Genomic DNA, 26,970 nt, shown 5'->3' with positions numbered 1-26,970 from the left:
GTCTGCGCAGACATAACATAGATGGAGACTAGAGATAGGTGAAATTTGTATGTTAACTGATTCTTTGTGATTCTTATCTCTATCTATATCTTAATTGATATATCAATCAATTTAAGAATCTAACATACACATGTATGCTATTTCGTCATTACTGGGCTGTGTATGTATTCTAGCATGTACATTTTATTATATAATCTATTTTTACCGTTAGTCATACATGTAGATAGATTAGATTAGTTATTATATTTGTCAACAATTAGCAATAGTTCAACTCGCATGTGCGTAAGCTGCCATACATTGTACCAGTTACAATTGTTGTGCAATAAAGTTCGTCTTCTTCTTCATTTGATATGGGTGTTTCAGACTGATCTGTATTCAGACTGATCTGTATGCTCAGGCTTCTACTCCAGATTCTCACAGGTTTCTATAGAACAATTTGAACACCATTCACTGCATGCGCCACTGTCAAACATCCAAGATTCAGCGGTTTTGATTGATGCGCTTACAATTTATTGTTTGAGGACGCCAAATTGTTTTTTTAACTTATTGTGCATTTTGCATTAAACGGATTTTCTTGATCCCAGCCTTCTCTTGGGTTAGAAGCCACAGTTGGGCTGGTACATTAGGTGATATGGAATATGCAGTGCTTTATAATGCACCTATGACTCAATGCAATACAAAGTATCTATTTATCAATCTAGTACCTATCTCAATCAAAACACGTCAAGTCAAGTCAAAGCCTTTATTTTCTTTTTCTCACTCATTCATTCACTCACTCACTCACACTCACTCACTCACTCACTCATTCACTCACTCCCATATCACTCACTCACTAACTCACTCACTCACCTTCTCACTGATTTATCTATTCACTTATGGGCAGGCTTATACATGTAGGATACAGCTCTACAGAGTCATTACTAGTTTTAAGTTTCCTGAAAAGTGCGTGGTGCGGTCGACTCCCCTGGGTCATGTGATTGAAAGCATTGGCAGACATTCATTTCCTCGATGGCATTTCTGAACATTGAAGTGGCCATTACATTTCCCAGAAGAGACTATAAAGTGAATCTCGAGCATATACGGAGGTGTCCATAGCCACACTAGCGAAGGCTTTTAAGTCTGAAATATGGGCCTTCGCGCAAAATCATCCTTTATGACATGATGTTATTTCAAATACTGCTAGGCCCAATAAACTCAGTATGTTGTTCCCTTGACCTATAAAAGTCCTTCATTTTTTAAAAAGTCAATAGTGACTAATTATCATTTATCTTTAATTTGTTGACTGCTTTGGCTCAATTTTAAAGTCTGCTTACAATATATATCACATTAAGGTACCAAACTTTATAATATAACCAGTAATATACTCTATACATATAGTGTATGAAGAAGCAGGCAATGGACAGAAGAGAGAGGCAGGCTATGGTGGCAGTGAAGACTGTGATAGATAATAGTATGATACCTCAAGCTGCTAAAGAAAGTAAAAATTGACTTATTCATACATTCCTAAATCTTTAACTCTTGTAAGAGCTTCTAAAAGCATAATCAAAGATCTCAAGATTGTCTCATAAAATCTCAAGATTGTCTCATTAAATCTCAAGATTGTCTCATAAAATCTCAAGATTCATCACAAAATCTTGAGATTTTCAGAATAAATCTCAAGATTTTTTTCATTTTCGACGAAGGGTGAAGATCCCCGCTGGGGGTCATTATGATCTGTTGTGTAACAGGGAAGTGTCAAAAAAATATTGGATATGTACCTTTAAGCTGTAAACGGTCAGAACCATTAGTCCAAAGTACTCTGCTTGTTCCAATAATAATCTGCTCACTGTTAATTATGTAGGTTTGGCTCTACTGCTCTGACTCCCTCGGAGTCTCTAGAACAAAACGCAACTAACTTGGCAAAGCAAATTGCACACTCAGTCAGAAAGAATCAATTTTTTTTTCAGTTGGCAAGGTGTACCAGGCAAGATGCGTAATAATAGTGTCACCTTCACAGATGATTATGCCATGCCCAGAGAACACACTATCTTAGAGAGTCAGTGAAAATTGAAAGTAATGAAAACTTAGATATATTGTAACAGTCATGATGTGACATAGAATAGTGAGACTACTTTATATGAACATTCAAATAACATAATTCCACCAGGGTACATAATTCCGCCACCCTGAAAAGGTTCATTAATAAAAACAGATCTCCAACCCAAAGTCCAACAGTATAATGCACTCCACCAGTACATCTAAACTGTGCATACATGGGGGGTACTTCAAGAGATCTCTCAAACCCACTGTTTTCTTAAGTGGCAAATTAATGTTAATGGTGGTTATAAATCATATTCACCGACTAGATTTGACAAACTGAAACAACCCAACACTTTGTGACCCTCCAAATGCAAAGAGCACTCTATGCACTAGGCTCTTGCACACATCAGGTAGAAGGGAATACCTAAGAGTGGTCATCAAGGCAGCAGTCTCCTTAATGCATCTTATTACTTGTAGCTTCCCAGTTCATTTTTGGTCATCTGGGTGGGTGGGAGGCACTTGTAGTGCAGAATGATATAAAGAGGCTGAAAGGTTCCTGTATATCAATATTTGATACATACTGAAGGTCATTCTGATGTGGCCTCCGGTGAAAAATTGCAGAACGGTATTCAAATTTGTGGCGTTGAGTGGCTAGGCTAGCAAACACGAGATCCAGAGGTCACGGGTTCGGTTCTTGGTGTTCTTGGCTAGACGTTGTGTCCTTTAGAAAGGCACTTTACATGACCAACTCAAATCCACATGGAACTTGAGTCGTCTATTTGATAATTTGTGGAGCAACAAATGTGGTGATGCTAAATAGCATTCAAACGATATGTGTATTTCTACCATGTTGATCTAAATGAATAAAGGTTGAAAAGATTGAAATAAAAATCAGAAATATTGTCACAAGTCTATTTTTTCCATGTTTTATTAACACTCAATGAGTAGTTGCACAACTTTGTCTCTGAAACATCATAAAATTGTTACAGTAAAATCTTTTTGTATCATTTTAGCAAGAGAACATGATCATTAAACAACCGGCCTTGAGGAAAGTTGCATCTAAACGTGGTACAGACTTTTCCCATATAGGCTCTGTTTCCATTTCCAACTATGATCTTCAAATCTACCATTATTTTTCTAAAAACTGAAACCTCAAAAATCGGCCTAAAACATCAGCCTTAACACTTACAGACAATATTAACATCTTGTTTTTGTTTAAAACTATGTCATGTCCCAGTTAAAGTTAATATTCACATGCGGTAAGAGGATAATAGATATAAGTGTAACGTTACATTTTGTTCAATTCTAACAATAAGAGGATGGCAGTTCTTCAACTTTGCAGATGCTCAGATACATTTTGACCTGTGACCTTGCACACATCTCAGTCACAAGCCAAATTTAAACAGTCCCATCCAATTTTACATGGTTAAGACCCTCTGCAGCTAACCAATGGTCTTACCCAACCAGCGGCCCGTTCTTTTGCAATCACAACATTGCACATTGTCTTGACTTTAAAATAAGATAAAACTTAAGTTGGTTGGACTAATTATACATCTCAACTAGATTTCTGCTACTTATTGTTACAATCAGCATATTTCTAGTTGTCATTCATGTATCAAGTGCAAAGATCATTTATTTATACATTTTTGACATGGTATTGCCACTTACATATAGCTGTTCTCTAGCACTTACTGAAAAAAGACATTCAACATTGCAGGAAAAATGACAACACGAACTATCATTGACATGCCACATTCAGGACAGATCTCAATTTATGACAATTTCTTCTGTGGTAACGTTGGGTAACATAAATTCGGGATTTTTCCGATAATGGTTGACTGAAATCAATCTACATGTAGCAGAACAATAAACCATCCTTTTTTTCTATTTTTCTGTCAGTATCATGTACTATCTTTGCACTAATCATATATATGGTAGATTTTGTCTCTAGTCGTGCTGACACCATAATATTTCAACTTGAAACTACCGTCCGCCGCACGCACAATGACGGTGCTGTCGGACAGGGGTGAACATTAATTCGGGAGAGAAGATTCGTCTTGAATATCTTACCGCTAATCACATTTTATACAGCAGCTATTCGTTCCATCCTTGGCTTGAGGAGAGTGCTATGGATATAGACGTGTCCAAGTAAAAAAAATACACGAAAAAACGGCCGTACCGCACGCATCAGGCCCTCGGGAACAACCCGTGTGTCGAGTCGGTAGAACGTCACTCAAAGTTCACCCCCACCGTCATGGAAATTTGTACATTATTTATCAGGGCGTTAGCTGGATGCCGTAGAAATGGTAATACTACTATGTCCATGTGTTTCTGCTTGTGCTAAGAGCAAACTTTGAGGAAAATATCGCCCGCAATCCACTATCACACACAACATTTAGACAAAAAAGTGTTCCTCGCAAACGTTTGTCGTCTGCCGAATAGCAGGATTCTGGGTAACGAATATGGCGGCGGGAAAATTCACCGTAGTGCCGTAGCCATTGGTTGTAGCAACAAAGAGGCGTTTTGATGATTAATCACACTTAGAGTCCAGTTGTAGGTTAGCAAAAGAGATTCTAATAAGTTGTATTGTAAATAATTGTGTTGAGCAGGAAGCGGATGTGACATTTGTCTTATAAACCAGCGAACAACTATGTACATATAATTCTCCCACGAAGCCCTCAGACTGTGACAATAAGGGACGGAGAGTTTTTGACGTAGCCAACTTCTAATGCATGGTTATCGAAGCTTTTCAGACAGTGTTCTGAATGCGTTAGTCTGTCAAGTTTGCATTTCTAGCGGTATTACTGATGTTGCATCTAGCACATATCCCTAAACACCCCGTTTTCGAAAAATCCCGAATTTAAGTACCCCGCGAATTAATGTTACCCAACGTTACATTTGCTAAAGAAATGTTTTGCTGAAAGGTTCCTCTAACGATCATACAGTGAATCACTGTAACCATGATATTAACTGTTACCTGGCAAAAAAGTCAATCAGTTTTCTGAATCTTCATAAAAATTTCAAGTAAACCCATGATTGCAAACCTTTGAAATGACTGTTCAATGTTTAAGGCTGGTCTTTCAGTGTAACAAGTATGTAGCCATCGGCATCAGTGGGTAACTTTGTTGTCTTTGTTGGATGGCTGTTTGGTACCATCTCAAACCTGACTGGCTTCTTATGTATGGCATCATTGGGCTTCACATACACACAATCATCATCATCATCATCATCATCAAGAAGGGGAGCGGGAAGGGAGATTGGCTTGTCTTTATGACGTGCTTTCCTTCTGCGTGGTGCTACGGACTTCTTTACTGTAGTTTGTGTTGGGTTTTCATTTGCTGGCATCTTATTCTGGACATTTGCTGGCTTATGTAGAGCATCATTTGGCTTCACATAGACAAAATCACTACCATTATCATCATGAGGAGGGGGAAAGGAGTACGGCTTGTCTTTAAGGCGTGCTTTTCTTTTGCGTGGTGTAATGAGATTTTTATCAGTAATTTGTCTTGGGCCTTCGTTCTGTGGGGGCAGAGGGGTAGAGTCATCTTTGGGAAGTGTTTTTGTTTTGGGGGAAGGAAGGAAGTTCTTTTCAGTAGTTTGAGTTGGACCTGCATTTGTTGGCATGCAAGGGGGGAGAGGGGGAGGGTCCTCTTTGGGAGGTGCTTTTCTGTTTGGGGGAGGAAAGAAATTCTCAGTGTGTTGCTTTTGGCCTGAATTTGCTGTCATATGGTGTGGCAGCGGAGGAGGGTCATCTTTGGGAGGTGATTTTCTGTTTTGGGGAGGAAAGAACATCTTTGGGTGTTGCTTTTGGCCTGAATTTGCTGTCATATGATGTGGCAGTGGAGGAGGGTTATCGTTGGGAGGTGCTTTTCTGTTTGGGGGAGGAAAGAATTTCTTTGGGTGTTGCTTTTGGCCTGAATTTGCCAGCATATCATGTGGAAGTGGAGGAGGGTCATCTTTGGGGGATGTTCTTCTGTTTGAGGGAGGAACAATCTTTGCAGTAGGTTTTGGACCTGAATTTGCTGTCATCTCATCCAGGACATCTTCTGACCTCATATGTTGGGCACCATCAGCATTTGATTTACCACTGAGATGTGGAAGTTGGGGAGGGTCATTTTTGGGAGCCGGATTTGTTCTTCTGTGCAGTGGAGCAAGGGACTGCTCAGTATCTGTACCTCTGAGTGTGGGAGGGTTTGGTGCTGTGTCTACATCTGCATAGTCATCTACATCTACATAGTAATGAGGCTGCGAGACGCCTTGCCCTGTAATGTGGGGAGGATCCCTATTGGATTTAGTCTTCCTCTTGTACCAGATGGTGAGAATTGTGGCAACAAAGACGAGGGCCCCAGCTGCTGATAAGACAATGCCAATTACAGCAGATAGTCGCAAACTGTGGGTAGATTCTTGAGACCTGTCACTTTCTGGTGGGTTTATTAAAGTGTCGGTGGTAACAGTTGTAACAGTTTTGACCACTCTCCATTGGGTAACAGCAGGCAGTTGAACAAATGTGGGGTCAGCAAGACTTGCTGTGTTTCCAAATAAGTTAGATGTTGACTGTGCACTTGAGGTTTGGATATCAATGGTTGGTGTGGAAAATGTGGTGCCAGGAGGACTTGTTGGGTCTGTAGTACTTGGCAGTGTGTTTGCTGTGAAGCCGAGAGGAGTTGTTGTTGGTTCTTGTTTGCTTTCTGTGTTGCCAAATGAGTTAGATGTTGACTGTGTAGTTGAGGTTTGGATATCAATGGTTGGTGTGGAAAATGTGGTGCCAGGAGGACTTGTTGGGTCTGTAGTACTTGGCAGTGTGTTTGCTGTGAAGCCTAAAGGTGTTGTGGTTGGTTCTTGTTTGCTTTCTGTGTTTCTAAATGAGTTAGATGTTGACTGCGTAGTTGAGGTTTGGACATCAATGGTTGGTGTGGAAAATGTGGTGCCAGGAGGACTTGTTGGGTCTGTATCACTTGGCAGTGTATTTGCTGTGAAGCCTAAAGTTGTTGTTGTTGGTTCTTGTTTGCTTTCTGTGTTGCCAAATGAATTAGATGTTAACTCTGCAGACGAAGGTTGGACATCAATGAACAGTGTGCCTGAAGGACTTTCAATTGGTTCTGTATTTCTTAGCAGTGCATTTGCTGTGGAGCCTGGAGGATGTGTCGTTGGGCCTGGATTGCTTTCTGTGTTGCCAGATAAAGAAGAGGATGACACTGCAGAGGAATCGATTGGATCTTGGGCATCAGTGGGCATCAGTGTGGTGCCCAAAGGTCTTGCTGTTGGGTCATCAAGCTTGCTTTCTTTGTTTTCAAATGAGTCAGAGGTTGCAATTGCAGATGAAGTGAATGAGGCATCAATGAGCACGTTGATAAATGCAAAGCCAAAAGGTCTTGTTGTTGGGCCTGAATTCCTTTCTATATTCCAATTGGCAACTGAAGAAGATGTGGACACTGCAGATGAAGTGAATGGGGATTGGGTGTCCATGGACATTGCGGAAAATGTGGCACCTACAGGACTTACTGTTGAGTCAGGATCTGTATTTCCAGAAGATGTTGACTCTTTAGATGAGGAGAATGAGGCTTGGTTATCAATAGGCTGTGTGGAAATTGTGATGCCAACAGGACTTGTTTTTCGGCCTGAGTTGCTCTCTATGTTCCGTTTGGCAACTGAAGAAGCCTCTGTTGCTTCTTCAGATGAGGTGTAGGAGGCTTGGTTATCACTAGGCTGTGTGAAAATTGTGGTGCTTACGTATATAGGACTTGTTGTTGGGACTGGAGTGCTTTTTGTGTTGCCAGATGAAGATGTTGTTGACACTGAAGATAAAGCTTGGATATCAGTGGACAGTGTATGAGCTTGGGAGCCTACTGTATGTGCTGTTCGGCCAGTTTTGTTTTTTTTATTGTCAAAAGAAGATGTTGACACTGCAGATGAAGCAATTGAAGCTTGGGTACCCATGGGCAGGGTGGAAAAAGTGGTGTCTACAGGATCTGCTGTTTTGTACAATTTGCTTTCTGCACTGGCAAGTGAAGATGATGACACTCTATAAGAAGTGGTTGAAGTGATATCATCAACAGATTGTGGGGCAACTATAGGGCCTACAGGATGTGTCGTTGTGCTTGGATTGCTTTCCGCATTGCCAAGTGAAAAAGATGATGATACGGCAGATGATATGATTTGGATTTGGAGTTCAGCAGAATTTGTGGCAACTGTAGATCCCACAGGACTTGTTGTTGAGCTTGGATTGCTTTTTGTGTTGCCAAATGAATCTGATCTTGACTTCGCAGATGACGGAAATGAGGCTTGGGTATCATTGGGCAGTGTGAAAAATATGCCTACAGGACCTGTTGTTTGGTCAGCATTTCTTGCTGTATTGCCAAATGAATTACGTGTTGCGGATGAAGTCAATAAGGCTTGGACATCGACGGGCAGTGTGGAGATTGTGGTGCCTATAGGACCTGTTGTTTGGTCAGGATTGCTTTCTGTGTTGCTAGATGAAGAAAACGTAGACACTGCAGATGATGTGAATGGTGCTTTGATTTTAACAGAGTTTGTGGCAGCTGCAGAGGCTACAGGACTTGCTGTTGGGCCTGAATTGACATTTGTGTTGCCAAGTGAAGAAGATGACGACTCTTCAAATGTGGTCATTTGGGTTTGGATAACAATGGGCAGTGTGGAAAATGTTGGAGCTGGAGGACTTGCTGTTGAGTCTGAATTGTTTTCTGTGTTCAAATGGCCAAATAAAGAAGAAGTTGATACAGCAGATGATGTGGATGGGACTTGGATATCGGGAAAATTTCTGCCAGCTGCAGAGGCTACTGGACTGGACAAATTGCCGAATAAAGATGATGTTGACACTGTTGATGAGGTGGATGTATCAACAGGCATTGTTGAAAATATGGTGCTAACAGGACTTGTTGGGTATGAATTGCCTTTTGTGTTTCTAAATGTAGGGGATATTGGCACTGCAGATGAGGTAATTGGAGCTTTACTGGGCATCATGGAAATGGTGGAGTCTACAGGACCTGTGGTTGGAATAACATTGTGGTCAGCATTGCCAAATGAAGATGTCGCTGTCAATGCTGTGGTTGTGGAAAGTGGATCTTGGGTACGAAAAGGTAGTGTTGATATGTTTTGCTTTTCACAGATAAGATCTTTGGTATTGACATATCCAAGTCTTTGTTCACGGAGGTTAGCCGGTTCAGCACAGGTTATTTGATGTTTAAATGGATGAGACACAGTCATTTTCTGCTTGAAGGGAACCATGTGACAGTCACACTGCCAGGGGTTGTTGGAAAGTTTGACAGTAGCTATAGATGCCAACATGCCATAAGCTGATGGAGGAAGGACAGACATCTGGTTGTCCTGTAGGTCCAAGTATGAAAGCTGGGGAAGGCCAGAGAATGCACCTGACTGTATCTTAGTCATCTGGTTTGACGCTAGGTTCAATTGTTTGAGCTGTAGTAGGTCAGAGAATGCACCTGACTGTATCATAGTAATATAGTTTGACTCAAGGTGTAAATGTTTGAGCTGAAGTAGGTTTGTGAAAGTACCAGGCAAAATGCTGGTTATCCAGTTGTAGTTCAGGTACAAATATTGTAGCCGAGGCAGGCTTGAGAATGTACCTGGTTCTAACCCAGTTATCTGGTTTTGGAACAGGGACAACCATTGAAGGTAGGGTAGATCTGGGAAGCGGTCAACAATGCAAATACGATTTCTCCCCAAATATAGCCTTTCCAAATTCTTATACCTTATGAGGTCTTGCTGACGTAAATGTGTCATCTTATTAAATCCGAAATTCAGCACAGAGATGGATTTTGGCATGTTCTGGGGGATGCGGGTGAGGCCCATCTTGGTACATGACATAGATGATTGGGAAAGTCTACATTTAGCTTCTGGCATGTTGGGCTCTTTCAGGATGATGAGAAGGAAAATCAGGATGTGTCGCAGCTTTCTCCCCATGTTGTCCTTCCACCTAAACAAAGCAAGAAGTCCCTCAACTATAGAGACCTGAGCATTTGGAGCAGCTCCAAAAGGGCTGTTCTACTGTTTATGCAAAACTTTATTCTCCCTATTCATCTATCATTTATTACTCCGGGAAGGAGGATGACCTCCTTCTGGGAGTATTGGGAATGCATTTGTTTGCGCGTTCGCAGCTATAACTCACGATCCCGTTGTCGCACTGGTGTGTAACTTGGCATATCGTTTGCCTGGTTCGGCGTGGTGATGCACAATAGCTTTGTTACACCATAACTACTTTAAACGTCAATCCAATATCGTAATTGCACCCCTATGATTAATGCTATGTCCCACTGCCCTGCCATAGGGACCATGTTATAATCCGTTATGCATGACTGGAATACTTCAGGCAGATACGGGGTATAAATCTTCCTTACTTGCTGTGATCGTATAGTCACTGTTACATTGAAAAATAGACAACGTGCATCACCACACGCAACCTAGCTAGCGATATACCAAGTTACATACCAATGCAGCAACGGGAATTGTGAGTTTTAGCTGCGAACATGTGCATAGTGACCTCCAGTCTGTGTATTAAGTATGCCGTGTCCCGAGTCACAACTCGCATACAGTATGGGCACGGGACGGACGATGCATTTTTACGCACAGTGTGAAAATGGCAAATCTCTGGACCTTCAAACTTACCACACTTGTAGTTTATAATACGGAGGCTGTGACAATGTAAGAAGTTTACGCAGGGGATGAAAGATTGTTGAGAAATATATCTCAGAAAAGTGCGCGCGCCAGTGTCACTTCCGGGTGGTTAGATCCGGTGACCTTTGACCTTCGTGAAATGTTACGATAATATAAATTAGCCTTTTTTTATTGCAAATAGCTTGATAGCTATAGATCAGGCCGGCCTGCAATAAATTGTGGAAAGAGGATTTACTGCATATTTGTGATTTCTGATACATCTTAGTTGTAAGGCTGAATGGTTCGTTGATAATTGAAAAGGGGCCATCTAGATCTAACTTTGTGACTTTTCCCGGAATTTCTAGATCCCATCTGTGCCATGCTGTAAAAACATACTTTTCAGCAGGTTGACCACTCCTGTATTGAAAGAAAAAGATAAACAAACACTTTTTCTTTACTTGCTCTAAAACACTACTTGGACTGAGCAGAGATGCAATTTGTGTGGGTCAATACTTGTACATACTTAAATACTTCACGGAGAATTGTGTCCTACGGACTCTTGTTGCATTTTATGCTTGTAGAAAACCTTGTTTTGGGGCTACCTTATAACATATTTGCAATGACCCTAGTATGAAGTAGGCATAGAATCACTTTTTTTATTTCAAGTGAAAATGTATCTTTCTTCTCCCTATTGCAGTTGTGTCTGTAGAAAACATGCTTCAATAGATGTCCCATAGTAGACTCTAGCAAACAGTTTTAGATTATTGTTGATTGTCTGAAGCCGGGTACCTGAATATTTACATAGAGATATTTACTCTCCCATTTTCCATCTATTAGTCACTTTTAGTTTTACCAGTATTTTTTGTGATACTACCTTTAAATCTTTGTCTGAAAAAAGGAACAAACAACCTTTTTGTTCAGGAGGTCAGCACGAAAGAAATCAACTTAGCTTTCCCAAGGCCAACTTTTCTGATTTGCTTGTCTTATGATTTACCCTCCACCCCCCCAAAAAAACAATACTGAATTTGAAAATCAACACAAAGATGTAGAATATGGAGAGGAAATCACTACCTTGGTTCAAACAGTATACTGAGAAAGTTAAGATTTAGATTTTCTTCCCAGCCCTTGGTTTTCTTCTCAAAATCTTGCTGCCTTTTTGCTACAAAATGTCTTAGGAAATAAACGGGTGTGGTTGAAGAAAACAATTTCTTTTATGTTAATCTAAACTTACCTCTTGAGCCAGTCAGAATATCTTCAGCTGTCAACTTTCTGTCCAGGAGGTCTTGCGGAACGTCTCACCTCCTTGTTGCTGATGTGCTTTAACAGAATACGTACTCTGGCTGCAACTCCGTAATGGCATGTGGCAAACACTCTTAGATTATTTGTACTTATGTTGTTGTGTTGATTGTCTGGATCTTGCTATTATAATATTCAGATTTATGATGATTAAAATTACATTACTCATAAGGCTTTGTTTTAAACACTAACGTGTTCGGCCATAAACAACATACTAAAAGAAGATGACACAATACATTTTGTACATCGAATCATCATACTCAAACAGTTCCCGTAAATGTTGAAATCTGTGCTTATAAGTGTTCACATCATGAAATGAAAATAAGCCTGGTTTAAAATGTACTTGTGTCGTGTAAACAAGTCATACCTATTCATTCGTTCTGTAACTTATATACATATGGTTCCGTTGATTGTCTGATCACTGCTTTTTGATTATGATCATTAAGTAGGCAGGGTGCTAACTTTTGCATTACTTGCCTTTACTTCAAATCTAGATTTTTTACTTCAAATCTAGATTTCCCATTCACAAAGAAATAAAAAATATGGTCCTTTTTAGTGAGCAAATCTGTAACTGGGTATGAATTGCCTTTTGTATTTCTAAATGAAGCGGATATTAACACTGCAGATGAGGTGATTGAATCCTCGGTATCAATGGGCAGTTTGGAAATTGTGGAGTCTACAAGACTTATGGTTGGAGTAGTATTGTTGTCAGCATTGCCAAATAAAGATGTCATTTCTGTGGTTATGGAAAATGGGTCTTGGTTATGAAAAGGTGTCGTTGATTTGTTTGGCTTTTCACAGATAAGATCTTTGGTATTGACATATCCAAGTCTTTGTTCACGGAGGTTAGCCGGTTCAGCACAGGTTATTTGATGTTTAAATGGATGAGACACAGTCATTTTCTGCTTGAAGGGAACCATGTGACAGTCACACTGCCAGGGGTTGTTGGAAAGTTTGACAGTAGCTATAGATGCCAACATGCCATAAGCTGATGGAGGAAGGACAGACATCTGGTTGTCCTGTAGGTCCAAGTATGAAAGCTGGGGAAGGCCAGAGAAGGCACCTGACTGTATCTTAGTCATCTGGTTTGACGCTAGGTTCAATTGTTTGAGCTGTAGTAGGTCAGAGAATGCACCTGACTGTATCATAGTAATATAGTTTGACTCAAGGTGTAAATGTTTGAGCTGAAGTAGGTTTGTGAAAGTACCAGGCAAAATGCTGGTTATCCAGTTGTAGTTCAGGTACAAATATTGTAGCCGAGGCAGGCTTGAGAATGTACCTGGTTCTAACCCAGTTATCTGGTTTTGGAACAGGGACAACCATTGAAGGTAGGGTAGATCTGGGAAGCGGTCAACAATGCAAATACGATTTCTCCCCAAATATAGCCTTTCCAAATTCTTATACCTTATGAGGTCTTGCTGACGTAAATGTGTCATCTTATTAAATTCGAAATTCAACATAGAGATGGATTTTGGCATGTTCTGGGGGATGCGGGTGAGGCCCATCTTGGTACATGACATAGATGATTGGGAAAGTCTACATTTAGCTTCTGGCATGTTGGGCTCTTTCAGGATGATGAGAAGGAAAATCAGGATGTGTTGCAGCTTTCTCCCCATGTTGTCCTTCCACCTAAACAAAGCAAGAAGTCCCTCAACTATAGAGACCTGAGCATTTGGAGCAGCTCCAAAAGGGCTGTTCTACTGTTTATGCAAAACTTTATTCTCCCTATTCATTTATCATTTATTGCATTTTATGCTTGTAGAAAGCCTTGTTTTGAGGCTACCTTATAACATATTTGCAATGACCCTAGTATGAAGTAGGCATAGAATCACTTTTTTATTTCAAGTGAAAATGTATCTTTCTTCTCCCTATTGCAGTTGTGTCTGTAGAAAACATGCTTCAATAGATGTCCCATAGTAGACTCTAGCAAACAGTTTTAGATTATTGTTGATTGTCTGAAGCCGGGTACCTGAATATTTAAATAGAGATATTTACTCTCCCATTTTCCATCTATTAGTCACTTTTAGTTTTACCAGTATTTTTTGTGATGCTACCTTTTAATCTTTGTCTGAAAAAAAGAACAAACAACCTTTTTGTTCAGGAGGTCAGCACAAAAGAAATCAACTTAGCTTTCCCAAGACCACACCTTTCTGATTTGCTCGTCTTATGATTTACCCTCCACCCCCCAAAAAAATAATACTGAATTTGAAAATCAACACAAAAATGTAGAATATGATGGGGAAATCACTACCTTGGTTCAAACAATATACTAAGGAAGTTAAGATTTTTATTTTTTTCCCAGCCCTTGGTTTTCTTCTCAAAATCTTGCTGCCTTTTTGCTAGAAAAGGTCTTAGGAAATAAACGGGTGTAGTTAAATAGAAAAAAAAAATTAACTTACCTCTTGAGCCAGTCAGAATATCTTCAGCTGTCAATTTTCTGTCCAAGAGGTCTTGTGGAATGTCTCACTTCTTCGTTGTTGTACTTGCAGAATACGTACTTTGGTAGCAGCTCCGTAATGGCATGTGGCAAACACTCTTAGATTATTCGTACTTATATTGATGTGTTGATTGTCTGGATCTTGCTATTATAATATTAAGATTTATGATGATTAAAATTGCATTACTCATGATATTTTTCAAGGCTTTGTTTTAGTAAACACTAACCTGTTCTGCCATCGACAACATATCTAAAAGAAAATGACACAAACACAATACATTTTGTACATTGAATCATCATACTCAAACAGTTACCGTAAATGTTGAAATCTGTGCTTATTAGTGTTCACATTAAATGAAAATAAGCCTGGTTTAAAATGTACTTGTGTCGTGTAAACAAGTCATACCTATTCATTCCTTCTGTAACTTATGTGCAAATGGTTCCGTTGATTGTCTGCTCACTGCTTCTTGATTATGATCATTAGGCCACACCAATTTGATTTCTTGGTTAACCAAATTCTTTAAAAAATGCTAGATTGGAAAATCAACAGGAAAACAGAATCTCAGAGAAAAGTTTCAGGGAGTGAACAGGGTCAGGTGCAAGTTTTCACCCCAGCCTTCTATTTTCATGATTTTTTTTTCTACAATTTAAAAAAAAATCTGTTAACCAAGAAATTGATAAATTGGTGTGGCCTTAAGTAGGTATGATGTTTCCTTTTGCATTACTTGCTTTTACTTCAAATCTAGATTTTTTACTTCAAATCTAGATTTCCCATTCACAAAGAAAAAAATGGTCCTTTTTAGTGAGCAAATCCGTAACTCATTAAAAATATGTCTCAACAATCATGCAACTCATCAATATAGACATCAACTTAAGATATTGCAGAGTTGCAACAAAATGGAATATTATATGGGAAACGGAACATTTAGCTATCGACTGGGCTATCAAATAATTTCTTTTGGACCTATTCAATAACACTATCATAATATCCTTTTATTGTTTTGATCATCACATCTATGTTTTGCTTGATGGCCACAGAGCTATCAACCTATGAGCCATTTAAAAGCTTTTGCTTTTTATTTCACAATATGGGTTGCCATATTCACCATCTTGTCGAGACAATCTTGTGATTTTATGAGACAATATTGAGATTTTACAAGACAATCTTGAGATCTTTTTAAAGTTCTAAAGATTTTTCCAAGATGGTTTCAAAGCATCTCAAGATTTTTTTTCACAACACCTTGTGTAATGAGATTTTTTGAAAGCATCTTGAGATGCGATGAAAAAAACTTGAGATGCTTTGAAGCATCCTAGAGAAATCTTGAGACCTTTTCAAAGATCTCAAGATGGTCTCATAAAATCTCAAGATTGTCTCAAAATCTCAAGATTGTCTCATAAAATCTCAAGATTCCTCACAAAATCTTGAGATTTTCAGTTCAAAGTGCTCTGCTCGCTGTGTGTGTGTGTAATTGTTTTAAGCTTGTTTGTGTGTTTGTATATCTGTGTGTGTTTCTGCAATTGCTGATATACTCAATACAGCATTGGCATACATGTACATTCTCTGTTCTGCTATTTATGTCTGTAAACTGGGAGCCATCTTTGATTGGCTTTTTTTTTCATTTCTGCATTGATCCCATACCTACTCATTCATTGTATATAATCATAATGTATGGTGTCTTAACAACCATACAATAGGGAATACTAAGTCTTGTATTTCATTGGTACATATAATATAATTTCCAACAATAAATGTGTCTTTGCTTCAGCTCCTACGAATCAATAGACAAATTTGATAATATAAACTTGTTACAATTGATGTTGCCATCTGTGACACTATTTTACAGGAGTCACTGTAACACTGTAACACTATCATAATGATGTTTTTTTTAAAGTCTTACCACAAGGACATCATTAAAACAGAAGGCTTGCACCTGACCCTGTTCACTCCCTGAAACTGTGTGCACCAAAGTAAAAACTTTCCTCAGGGATTCTGTTTTCATGTTTATTTTCCAATCTAGCATTTTTTTAAAATCCCTTAACCAATAAATTAAATTGGTGTGGCCTAACAGTACTCAGTGAAAGGACTTTTATCATGTGGCAAAATGAAGTACTTTCATCTCATAGAAGCCTTTAATGGCATAGGGATGGGATTTGGTTCTCACCTTATGCCATCCTTGGGACTGAAAATCCTTCCAACAGAGGTGCTGAAACGCCATCCGATGCATTATATAAGCCGAGATGCATTTCCAAATCGTAAGAGTGTCACCCGCTTCCCTACACAAGTATAGTGTGTACATGTCTAGAATACTGAAAGTGTATTTTTGTTTAAAAGAACACATTATCGTGTGTGCTAATTATTCAATCTTGATGACTTCCAAACCTTAGCTTAATTATCAGGTCCTGATTTTAAAGACTTATCATCGGATAGATTCTGAATATCATGGAATTATCTTTTGTATATCAGTACTTTCATGACGGACCATGCTATGAACAATTTGTACACTTTGTATGCTTAGCAACACATTGCAGCACAATATAACAGTTACAATACAATGTAATGCAATACAAGGTAGATTTATTACAACTTTAATCATGTACTCTGTGTATCTTTGTTATATTTTGTTAGACCCTACATGTACCTCTTTCAATATGACTTCAATGAAAGCAGCCTGTATGCTGATTTGAGCTTCTAATGAATAAAAAGAGGTTCAAAGTGACAATACAGAGCAAACTGGTTGTTGACTCTTTCTCTAAATTTCTCCCATATGTATTTCAGGTGAAGCAGATAATGGAAGAGGCAGTGACCAGAAAATTTGTCCATGAAGACAGCGGACACATCATTGCTCTGTGCGGTGAGTTGCTTATTGATTTAACACTGATCAACTCCATGAAAAATGGACGTATTGTTTTTTGCATGTCTTTCATTTCATTCCATGTCTGTGTGTCTGTCTGTTTGTTTGTTTGTCTATGCTTCTAATCAAACACAGCTACAGCTGAAATCAAACAAGCTTTCAAATAGGTGTTGCTCAACTTATGGTTTTACATTGTTGTGGTCTTTTTACTATCTGCAACATACATTGTATATAATTGTTGTATAAGTTGTTTGTACTTTGGTGTTATTAGCCAGCCCTGCAATTTCAGTTTTTAAAGTTATGATCATATTTTGACATTTTACAACAAATTGGGATGAAGTAAACCAAGAAAATTGATATTTTTCTGAAGCCTGAATGACACTGAAATGGTGTTGTATATGCATCACAAACTGTTAAATAAGTCTTTGAAATCTCTGCTATCCTGATAAACAGCTATTGCATAGCTGTGTCCTTTTCTTGACACCTCTGGTTGAAAATAGACTGTGTGACCGTCAGTTCATCACACCTCGTGGTCCCGTGAGGCTGATCATGACGTCATCGTGCCTCGCGAGGAAAGGGCAGAGATACGTCATCCCTGAAAATGTGCGTCATCGGAGTTTGTACCTCTTTGGCTATCACGTTCATCACGATGTGATTGTTAAGAAAACTGTGGCACCCACTTAGATCTGGCTGCAGCGACGTCTTGACATGTTTCACAGTGTCTGTGGCCATACTTTACATGTAGTTTTTTTCCTTGCTTGTTTAAATTTCAAGCCAAAAATAAAAAAAGACAGCTTGATGATATCATGTTTGTCAAAATGTGCTGTTGAGAGAAAGACATTTGCAGTTCTCACTCATATTGCAATGTCATGATAATAATATAATAGTTATGACATCATGGCAAATTTTACAGTATTTGGCCACAGACTGCACAGTAGTTTATTTTTTTTTTTTTTGTCCTTTAAAAGGCAAAAACAAGCAGGACAAGATGATAAGAGAAAAATGGGAGTTTAAAAAAAAACAGTTTTTACAATTCTTTCAACAAAACTGGGTGCACCAAGATATAGATTTTGCCCTCAGGCTCTGTTTTCATGTTGATCTTCCAGTTTGATTAGTTTAATGGTATTTCAAAAAAAAAACTTAATTGATGTTGAAGTCTCTCCCTCACGTTGAAGACCACTCATTGTGATTAATTTGTTAGTTTCTTTTCCCATGATGATCTACACAACATGAAAATGTAATCAGCACTTCGTTAAGTGGCTGTTATGTAGTTGTATGGAATGTAGACCTCACATGGCAATGCACACTGTTAAAAGTTACGGATATAGTACAATATTAAGTATTCAGGTTGTGGGCTGCAAAATCCCCGCTGGGCATTTGCACCCACCACTTGGACTTAGATTCATGAGTTCGTGCGCTATGTTTAGAATTTCTAATCTCTTCTTGTATCGTAGAAACAAATCTGTGTCAAACAATACAAAGGAACTACTTTCTTGTGTTACAATAACACATGCAATTGTGGTTATCATCAATTTTTGCCATCATGATAAAGATTGTGATAGATATATCAAAAGATGATATATTAAGAAATATTGAAAACTTTTTTCATTTATCAAGGTATTGAGAATTAATATCTTCCACTAGCAAATGGGATTATGTGCTGTCATGCCTAGACTTGAAGACATGAATGTTCAGCAATAATGGTAATCCTTTTTGAGTGTAACAGCTGAGAACGACGATAAGGCGAACATGATTGCAATTCTAAGCGCTTGCGTGACTTAAGGGTGGATAAAATGGTGGTGAGGAGATATATTTATTTTGCTGATTTATAATTTTCCACTTTCTACTAAACCCCTCTGTAAATTGCTCATATGGTCTTTTTTACCTTAAGTTTGATCCATGCCTTTAGGCTGGTTATCATCATCATCATCATCTCTCCCATAGCTTAGTCAGCCGTCGGGGCAGCATAGCTTTCACTGAAGGCTCTCCTCTGCTGGCGGTCTTCCGCCAGTCTGGTCATCTGGTTGGCTGAATGACAAGTCCACTCCTTTAGATCTGTTATGGTTAGGCTGGTTATGCCAACTTGAATTCCCTTTCAGTTCCTGTCACTCTACTGTATTTAGATCATTACAGACACAGAAGCAAACACATGAAAGCACATTTTTAAACCTCCGTACAGGTATAGGTAGCAAATGATATTCTGCTCCTAGATGTGTTGTCCCAGTGTTCACCTTGCACACAGTAGGTCGTGAGTTTAAAAAAAGGGTACATTATTTAACTGCTTTCTCTGCTTAGCACTCAGCATTTGGGAAAGAGTATTCCAGTTAAACACACATCACTACCAACAGACTAGCCCCAGCTGTAGTGACCTGCACAAATGTGTGGCGCAAGGGCTACAGAAATGGAGATGGGCGCTACCCCTAATGCATCTTATCAAGACGCCTGGGTCACTCCTAGAAGTGTTGAAGCTCCATCCATCTTTCCAGCCCACCATCTTCAGTCACCATCATCCGATAATCAATCAGCTGGCTTACAAGTAATGCCAGGCGCTATGAAAAGTCACACAGGTTACCTGAGAGGGGTCAGATGTTTCGAACTCTAACCCCCTCCTGCAGCAGGAGAGCCACAAAGTCGATACCTTCCATCTATTCTCTTCCTGGGTGATTTGTATGGGCCTAAAAATTGCTGCATGTGCATTCAATGTATACTGGGGTGCAGGATACATTTTTCTTTCTTGAACAAGATGTAAGAAGTATAAGTGAGACAGTCGGAAAAATTGACAACATATTAGAAGCTGTAATGATAATGTTTGATAATAATTTTGTACATTGTATAAATTGTCCATTTCATAACGTTTGTTGTAATGGACAGCACTTATCTTCTGTATTCTATGGCTCTAGCTTTTTTCAAATTTTAACCTTTTACGCTTGTTGCTGAGATAATTTATTTTGATTAAGAGCACATAACAATTTCACTTTCACAACATCTCCAAATTACCTGTGCCCTCAGAGCTCATGCTTGATTCTAGCAGTCTGTGTTTGTCAATATACTGTATTTTACTTTGACCCATCAATTCAGGTGTTGCCAATATTGTTTCATTGCCTGGGCAGGATGCCAGATAAGAGGGGCCCTCAGAAAGCAAAAGGTAGTGCAACCCTTAACGTAATACAGTGTTGAACATTGCATGAGTCAGCTGCTTAGAATAACCAGTAGTGGGTTGCAGTGTTGTTCAGTCACTGTATACCATTTAAAGGATTTAGTTTTAAGCCAGCTTCTCTACGTATGTGCAGTTGTGGTGTCATATAGCCGAATGGTTAAGCTAGAGAACACAAGATCGAGAGGCCAGGGGTTCTGGCATGCCTGGCTAGAGGCTGTATCCTTGGGAAAAGGCACTTAGGCCACAGCAGTTTAATTTCTCGGTTAAAGGATTTAAAAATAAAATGCTAGATTGGAATGTCAACATGAAAACAGAATCGCAGAGAACAGTCTGTACTTTGGTGCACACAGTTTCAGAGAGTGAACAGGGTCAGGTGCAAGTTTTCACCCCAGCCTTCTGTTTAAATGATGTCCTCGTGCTAGAGTTGAAAAATCCGTTAACCAAGAAATTAAATTGGTTTTGCCTTAACATGGCTTTCATCACTCCATTCAGGTGTAAATGGGTATCTGCCTTTGGTTGGAGTATTAAAGGCAGTAGAAGGAGAGGGTTGGGCTCTGCCTTCCAATACCATACCCAATTCAAGACACAGTGAATGGTAACCCACTGCCCCTATGGCCCCAAAAAGACTATGGGACCTTTACCTTCATATAATGTCCTTTCTTTACCTTTACCCTACCCTTCACTTGAAAGTTCATCTGTGTTGGTAGAAGTCATTCTGAATGGAGTTTAAACTGTAAACGGCAACACAAAAAATTGGACTTACCCAAATTTTCAACGAACACAAACGTCCGAGCTCAACTACCTCTAAACTATCTCAACACATACACATAGAGTCTCCTGGACACTCGGTTTTACTGGACAAAGTTAAGATCTTGGACACAGAATCATACTTTTTTGCAAGAGGTATTAAGGAGTCCATCTACATCCGGGCTTTACACCATCCCTCAGACGGAGGGGGCCTGCATAGACTTTCTGCAGTGGATGGTTCATTCCTTGACAAAGACTGTAGCTGATCAGTCGAAAATTTGGGTAATTCCAATTTTTTGTGTTGCCGTTAGTAGTTTAAACTCCATTCGGGTTTACCCTACCCTGATTGCATCTAACTTGATACACACATGAAGATCAACAGGAGACATGCAGACGGCCATTAGCTTTTATGCTTTGAAGCCACAGTCTTTAAGGAAGTGAATATAGTCAGATCCATGTTCTCCTACCTGAACCCTTTGTTTTCTTTTCTTTCCTCACTTCTTTTGGATACAAGTTACTGGGACTTTCACCTTTAGCATATTAAAAGCAACATTTCGAAAATAGAAACGTTGATCGAACCTACTGCCAAAAATGGCCCAGACGTACAATCCAGCGGTTTACAACGTGGGCGCTAAACTTTGCAGAGCTCACTTGTGGTGGTGTCGCATATCCGCGGCGCCTTTGAAGCCTTTAGTGCAATCCCACCAGTAACAGCTGTGTCTGATCATTGTGGCACGGCCCAAAGCTTGGTTTAGCACCTGTGATCCCGCTCATGACTCTGTAGGAACTAATTGGCCACCTGGGTGCCGTGTTACGTTATCAGAATTTTACATGTTCTCTAGTCACATTGTGTTTACTATGTCGTACTCGTTAATTTCTTGGCGTCTGTAGTTTTCTCCTGCTTTGAAATGGATGACCAAACTGAAATCTGTCTGCCAGCCCATTAAACCAATACTAAAGCATTTATCTGAAATATCATAATTACTAACTGAAGATTGCAATTTTTCAATTTCCAACTTGCAATTTGCCATATCTAAAATAATTGAGATTAATCTATTTAAGAGAATTAATCAACTTGAATCTGCAATTTGGGCCTTACTATAAATTATACAATCGTGATATTTACTTAATTATAAAAAAGCATGTTTTAATATTTGCAATCTTCAGTGCACTGACCATCGGATGCACACTTTTTAAACTGTTTTCTGTTCAAGAAATAAAGAGTAGGTTTTAAAACAGATATTGTACAGTGTATGAGTTGTACATTCCTACTGCTCATGGTAAATCTGCTTCCCGTTCCTTAGTAATTTCTGGTCTTGGCTAATTTTCTTCTGCTGATAAAAAATGGATGCAGTCATACTGAAACTTTTGTTGGTACTCAGTGACATTCAATATGCAAATCTGAAACCTTCCCAGGTGCAAGTCCTTTAATGCCATTAACATTGATTCTATATCTTGTTTCAAACATTTTTGAGCCTGAGTCGACCCTTGAAAGGCAATGTCACGTCGTACTGAGCATGTTGAATGTCATTTCTGAAAGTCAAATCACTTAGCAAATACTTAATAATCTCCCAACAATCACCCTTGTTTCTGTAACATTTCAAGTGATCGTATACGATGTGACATTTTAGGTGGATGAACTTTTAAAGACTTTTGACGCACATGGTAAATGATGGACCAATGAAATATCTTGATTTTATGTTCACAGCAGAGAAAACATTCTTGGCTCAGCAATTTTCTTCCTCTTCTTCTATTGCAAATAAAGTCAATGATCTGGACCAGACGGCTGTCACCATGGTTACATAGAAGAACTTTAGAAGAACTTTATTGCACAACTATTGTGGCAGGTGCAAAGTATGGCAACAGCAGTTGGAATAAAACTATTCAATATACTGTAACAACAAAATGACTATCTTAGGTTTTACATAATTCAAGTTGGGCTTATTATGAGTATCATTGTTTATTCTAAAAACAAAACAATCTTTTATACATTTGCCTATTTCAACACTGTGTGAGCTGTTGCATCTAAAGATATAGTCAAACACATATAAAATAGCAGCACCCTGGGTTGTTCATTTACATCGTGCAGCAAAAGCAGGGACCCTGCTTTATTGAACTCCGAAGAAGTTTCAATATATGGATGTACAAAGCATTTATATAATGTTATGCTTTTTCATAAGATTATATTTTCAGAAGTCCTAACTGGCTGTATGGCATAGAATGTCTTAAAGGCTAAAATAGCAGAAATGAGATTGAGAGCTCACGGGTTTGATTTGTTTTCCTTTGGAAAGGCACTCAACTTTCCTCACTCCCTCCAGGTGCAAAATGGGTACCTGACTTTGGCTGGGGAAGTAGGAAGAGGGTTGGGCTCTGCCTTCCAACACCGTGCATTGGATAACAGCCCACTGCCCCTACAACCTAAAAAAGGCTATGGGACTACCTTTATGTATTTCATACTTCTGATTCATTCCTTTGATCCAGTTTATGAGACATGCTGCATGACCTGCCCTGACCCATTACAGTTACCCCATCAGTCTAACGAGTTTGCACACAATATATGGTCAATAAGATAAAGGCATGAGGAGAGTGGGGATGGCATTTCCGCAACAGTGTGCTGATTTTCTTGACACTTGGCTTTTGATGGCATTATTAAACTTGACCTGGGACATACATCTATGTTACAAACTGACAACTTTGATTTGAGATAATGTTCAGAGTGTGCAAACACAGAAAGGCTTTTTGCTCTGATGTATTATGTGCGATTTGTCAATACACATTCAAGACCTAGCAGCTTATGGGGTGATTGGTGGTGGTGTGGCGATCGCTTGGATGGGATATTGAATCTTGCATCTGAGTTAGACTCCCTGTAATCAGCTTTGAACAGTTCAATGAAAGAATATCTAGTAAACGCTATACTTTTTTGTTCAGTTTGTTCATATACTTTATTTGTACACATGTATATTCCAGATACTTACTATATGATATTGAAAATATCAGTTCTGCATGTCATTTTCAAATAATTATTGTAATTCTATTAAAAAAAGAAGAAAATCCCTATATATACCTACCAACTATGATTTCCTAGGCCTTAGTAAGCTGCACGTCAGTGGAACTAATAAAGTCATACACAAGATAAATGAACTTCCTTGCTGTTCTTGATCAAGGATCCCCCAACACTGGCATACGTATCGTAGGCCCCTCAATATCTATCAGGCTACTTTGATTTAGACAGAAACAGTTACCTTAAAAAGACTGACTAACTTTACCATGATGGCAAGGGTCTTATCACAAATTAAAGCAAACTGTGGCATCTGATTTTACTTTGAAGGATTAGCCGTGCAAATGCCCTCTTCTGTATTGCAGTGAATGGCGCAGACACTGTTTAATATTCAGAGTCACATACTATTGATTTTGCCGCTGCAGCCAGCAAAGGGGGCCTTGGAAAAGTGCCAGGGGGAGGCTATGCTGGTGTACTTGAAATGCATAGCAACAGTCAAGCGCCCTTGTCTACAACTGCAAATCAATTGACGTTTTATTCAATTTTCATCTGGGACAAAGAAATCTCATTGGCAAGACTTGTCAACACATTTCACAGCTACATGTACGAGATATATAGCCAGGAACTTTCAAACCTATATATTTGACATGAGAGGGCATTTTGAACATCAAAAAACAGTCAGATTAAGTTCAGTTCTTCACATCTTGACAGACATACCCAAAACAAAATCGCAATTTGTCGCGGAGGTAAAAAGCTGTTGAGCAGCATATCAGGTGCCGAAATAAATGGTCCATTTAATTGCATTATGTCTTTTGACTTATTGTCATTGAAAATCATCGCGACCTTATGTGAGAAGATGCACAATAGAAGAAGGACAATAAAACACTTTGCTTGACCTTAGTGTGCAAGTCCCTTATCTAGTATTATCCAGCATGCCTAACAAATCTGCCAAGTAATCCATTCCATTCAGGGGACAGCGCAGTTAGGAAATTGCGTACCAGAGATAAGAGGCTGTTCTTCGTTTGTGAGGACATGGCGACAGATGTCTCTGGGTGATAAGCTTACAGGACACCCATTCGTGACATGGGGACTTCATGGAAGGCTGTAAGATAATGACAGTTCATTTAGAGATCAAAGATAGATTTTAGATGAGTAAAAATCTATCTTGTTTCTAAAAAACAGTAGGGATATGTCACTACATAGCTTTGAACAATACTTGGAGCTGGATGTAAAAAAATTAGGTGTGATAGGTCCTTCAGTGCTGTGTGCCTGCAAAGCTGGTGTGTTACACCAAAAGGCACCATACAGTTAAAAGTTTTGGCAAGTTTGGTCAAAGTAATATGTTTCAGAAGAACAGATTTACGGCATTAAATTCTACATCTTTTCTCAGCACTGTACTTGTAAATTTCTGGCTTTGAAAATTTGACTGTCTGAAAATATTGTGATAAAATCAGTGTTGGCTCTTTTATGATTCATATATTAGGGACTATGTGTGTATGGAGCGATAACGTTGAAGTTATTCCACCGGCGTACCAACTCAAAAGGAGGCCAGGTAACAGGCAGGGTCTGAATCTAGTCCGTGTTTATTCAGGACATACTGTAATTCACTTTATCATCACTCAAGGTCGCAAAAATTCATGGCGTAAGGAAAATGGACAGTTTCACTGAACTTTAACTTCACGGAATCATAAATAATCACAACAGATTTTTCACGGCAATGATAAGTTCACGGTACAGAGGTGACCGTGACAACAGCAAACATAAAGTTATAGTGAAAGAAACAAGAATTACAGTATCCTTCCAAAGAATTTTTTCATGCGGTACTTGTCCAGTCCATTTGTGGTTTCACCGGAAAGCTGACCTTTAGAGCAGTTATCTATTCAGCACCACGGACAGGCTGACCTTTCGGTCAGTCTTTGAAAGGTTTCCGGCCATCAAACTATTTCATGTTCCTGAAAAAGCTGGGCATTGACCCGTGAATAGTGTGCTTAACACCTGTTAAAGGTTGTGTATCGTAAAATAATGTAATTATCAGGGCAAATGGGAAGAGAAGGCTTAAGATTTGATATTGATGTTAAATGTATGACTTATACTCAACAAAGATAGTTGGAATTGGAATTTGCTGTAAAAGACTGCATCCTGCATTGCCTGTAGAGTATATGTTGATTGATCAACTGATGGTTGTTATTTATAGGTTGATTGATTTTATAATCTATTTATTGACTACGTGATTGATTTTTTGTGTGCTTTAGAAGCCTTCTTCATCCATGACCTGTAGAGCATAGTTGTTGAATGATTAACTGATTGATAATTGTTATTGATTGATTGATCCATTGATTGTTGAATTCATTCATTCATAGATATTTTCTGCTGTAGAAGCCCGATTTCTCCTCTGCCTACAGAGTGTAGTTGTTGGTTGATTAACTGATGGATAGTTGTTATTGATTGGTTGATTTATTGTTTGTCTGATTGTCTGACTGTTTGATTGTTTGATTGATTGATTGATTGATTGATTGATTATTATTTTTCTGCTGTGGAAGCCTGTCTCCTCCATGGGCTGAAGAAGAGAACCATCTCCTTCCTTATTAACTTATTGACACTTGTTTTGATCAGTTTATTGATAAATTGATTGATTGATTGATTGATTAGTTATTGATTTATCTCCTCCAGCCGCTGTGGAAGCCTGCCTCCTCCATGGGCTGAAGAAGAGAACCATCTCCTTCCTGAGCGGCAACACGGCAGCGGCCCTCATCAACAAGGTGGGGAAGGACTTCCAGCCGGCCGCGGACCTCGCCAAGAAGTGTCAGGAGATCGAGCTGGAGAATGAGAAAAA

The 26,970-nt window shown here is 39.0% G+C and overlaps 1 protein-coding gene across 2 annotated transcripts in view; it reads left to right on the top strand.

The window, feature by feature from the left end:
- LOC136439395 (small G protein signaling modulator 2-like) overlaps window positions 1–26,970 on the top strand; it is a 74,852-nt gene that overhangs the window by 13,223 nt on the left and 34,659 nt on the right. For both annotated transcript variants that reach the window (XM_066434819.1, XM_066434828.1), the window contains exons 3-4: window positions 17,160–17,235; window positions 26,808–26,970. In XM_066434819.1, the coding sequence (XP_066290916.1) occupies window positions 17,160–17,235; window positions 26,808–26,970 (239 nt within the window). The remainder of the gene's footprint in view (window positions 1–17,159; window positions 17,236–26,807) is intronic.

The sequence above is a fragment of the Branchiostoma lanceolatum genome, chromosome 1 (genome assembly GCF_035083965.1).
Source record: "Branchiostoma lanceolatum isolate klBraLanc5 chromosome 1, klBraLanc5.hap2, whole genome shotgun sequence".
In the NCBI taxonomy this organism is placed as follows: domain Eukaryota; kingdom Metazoa; phylum Chordata; class Leptocardii; order Amphioxiformes; family Branchiostomatidae; genus Branchiostoma; species Branchiostoma lanceolatum.
The sequence above is the reverse complement of the archived record's forward strand: the minus strand, read 5'-3'. Positions and strand labels throughout refer to the sequence as shown.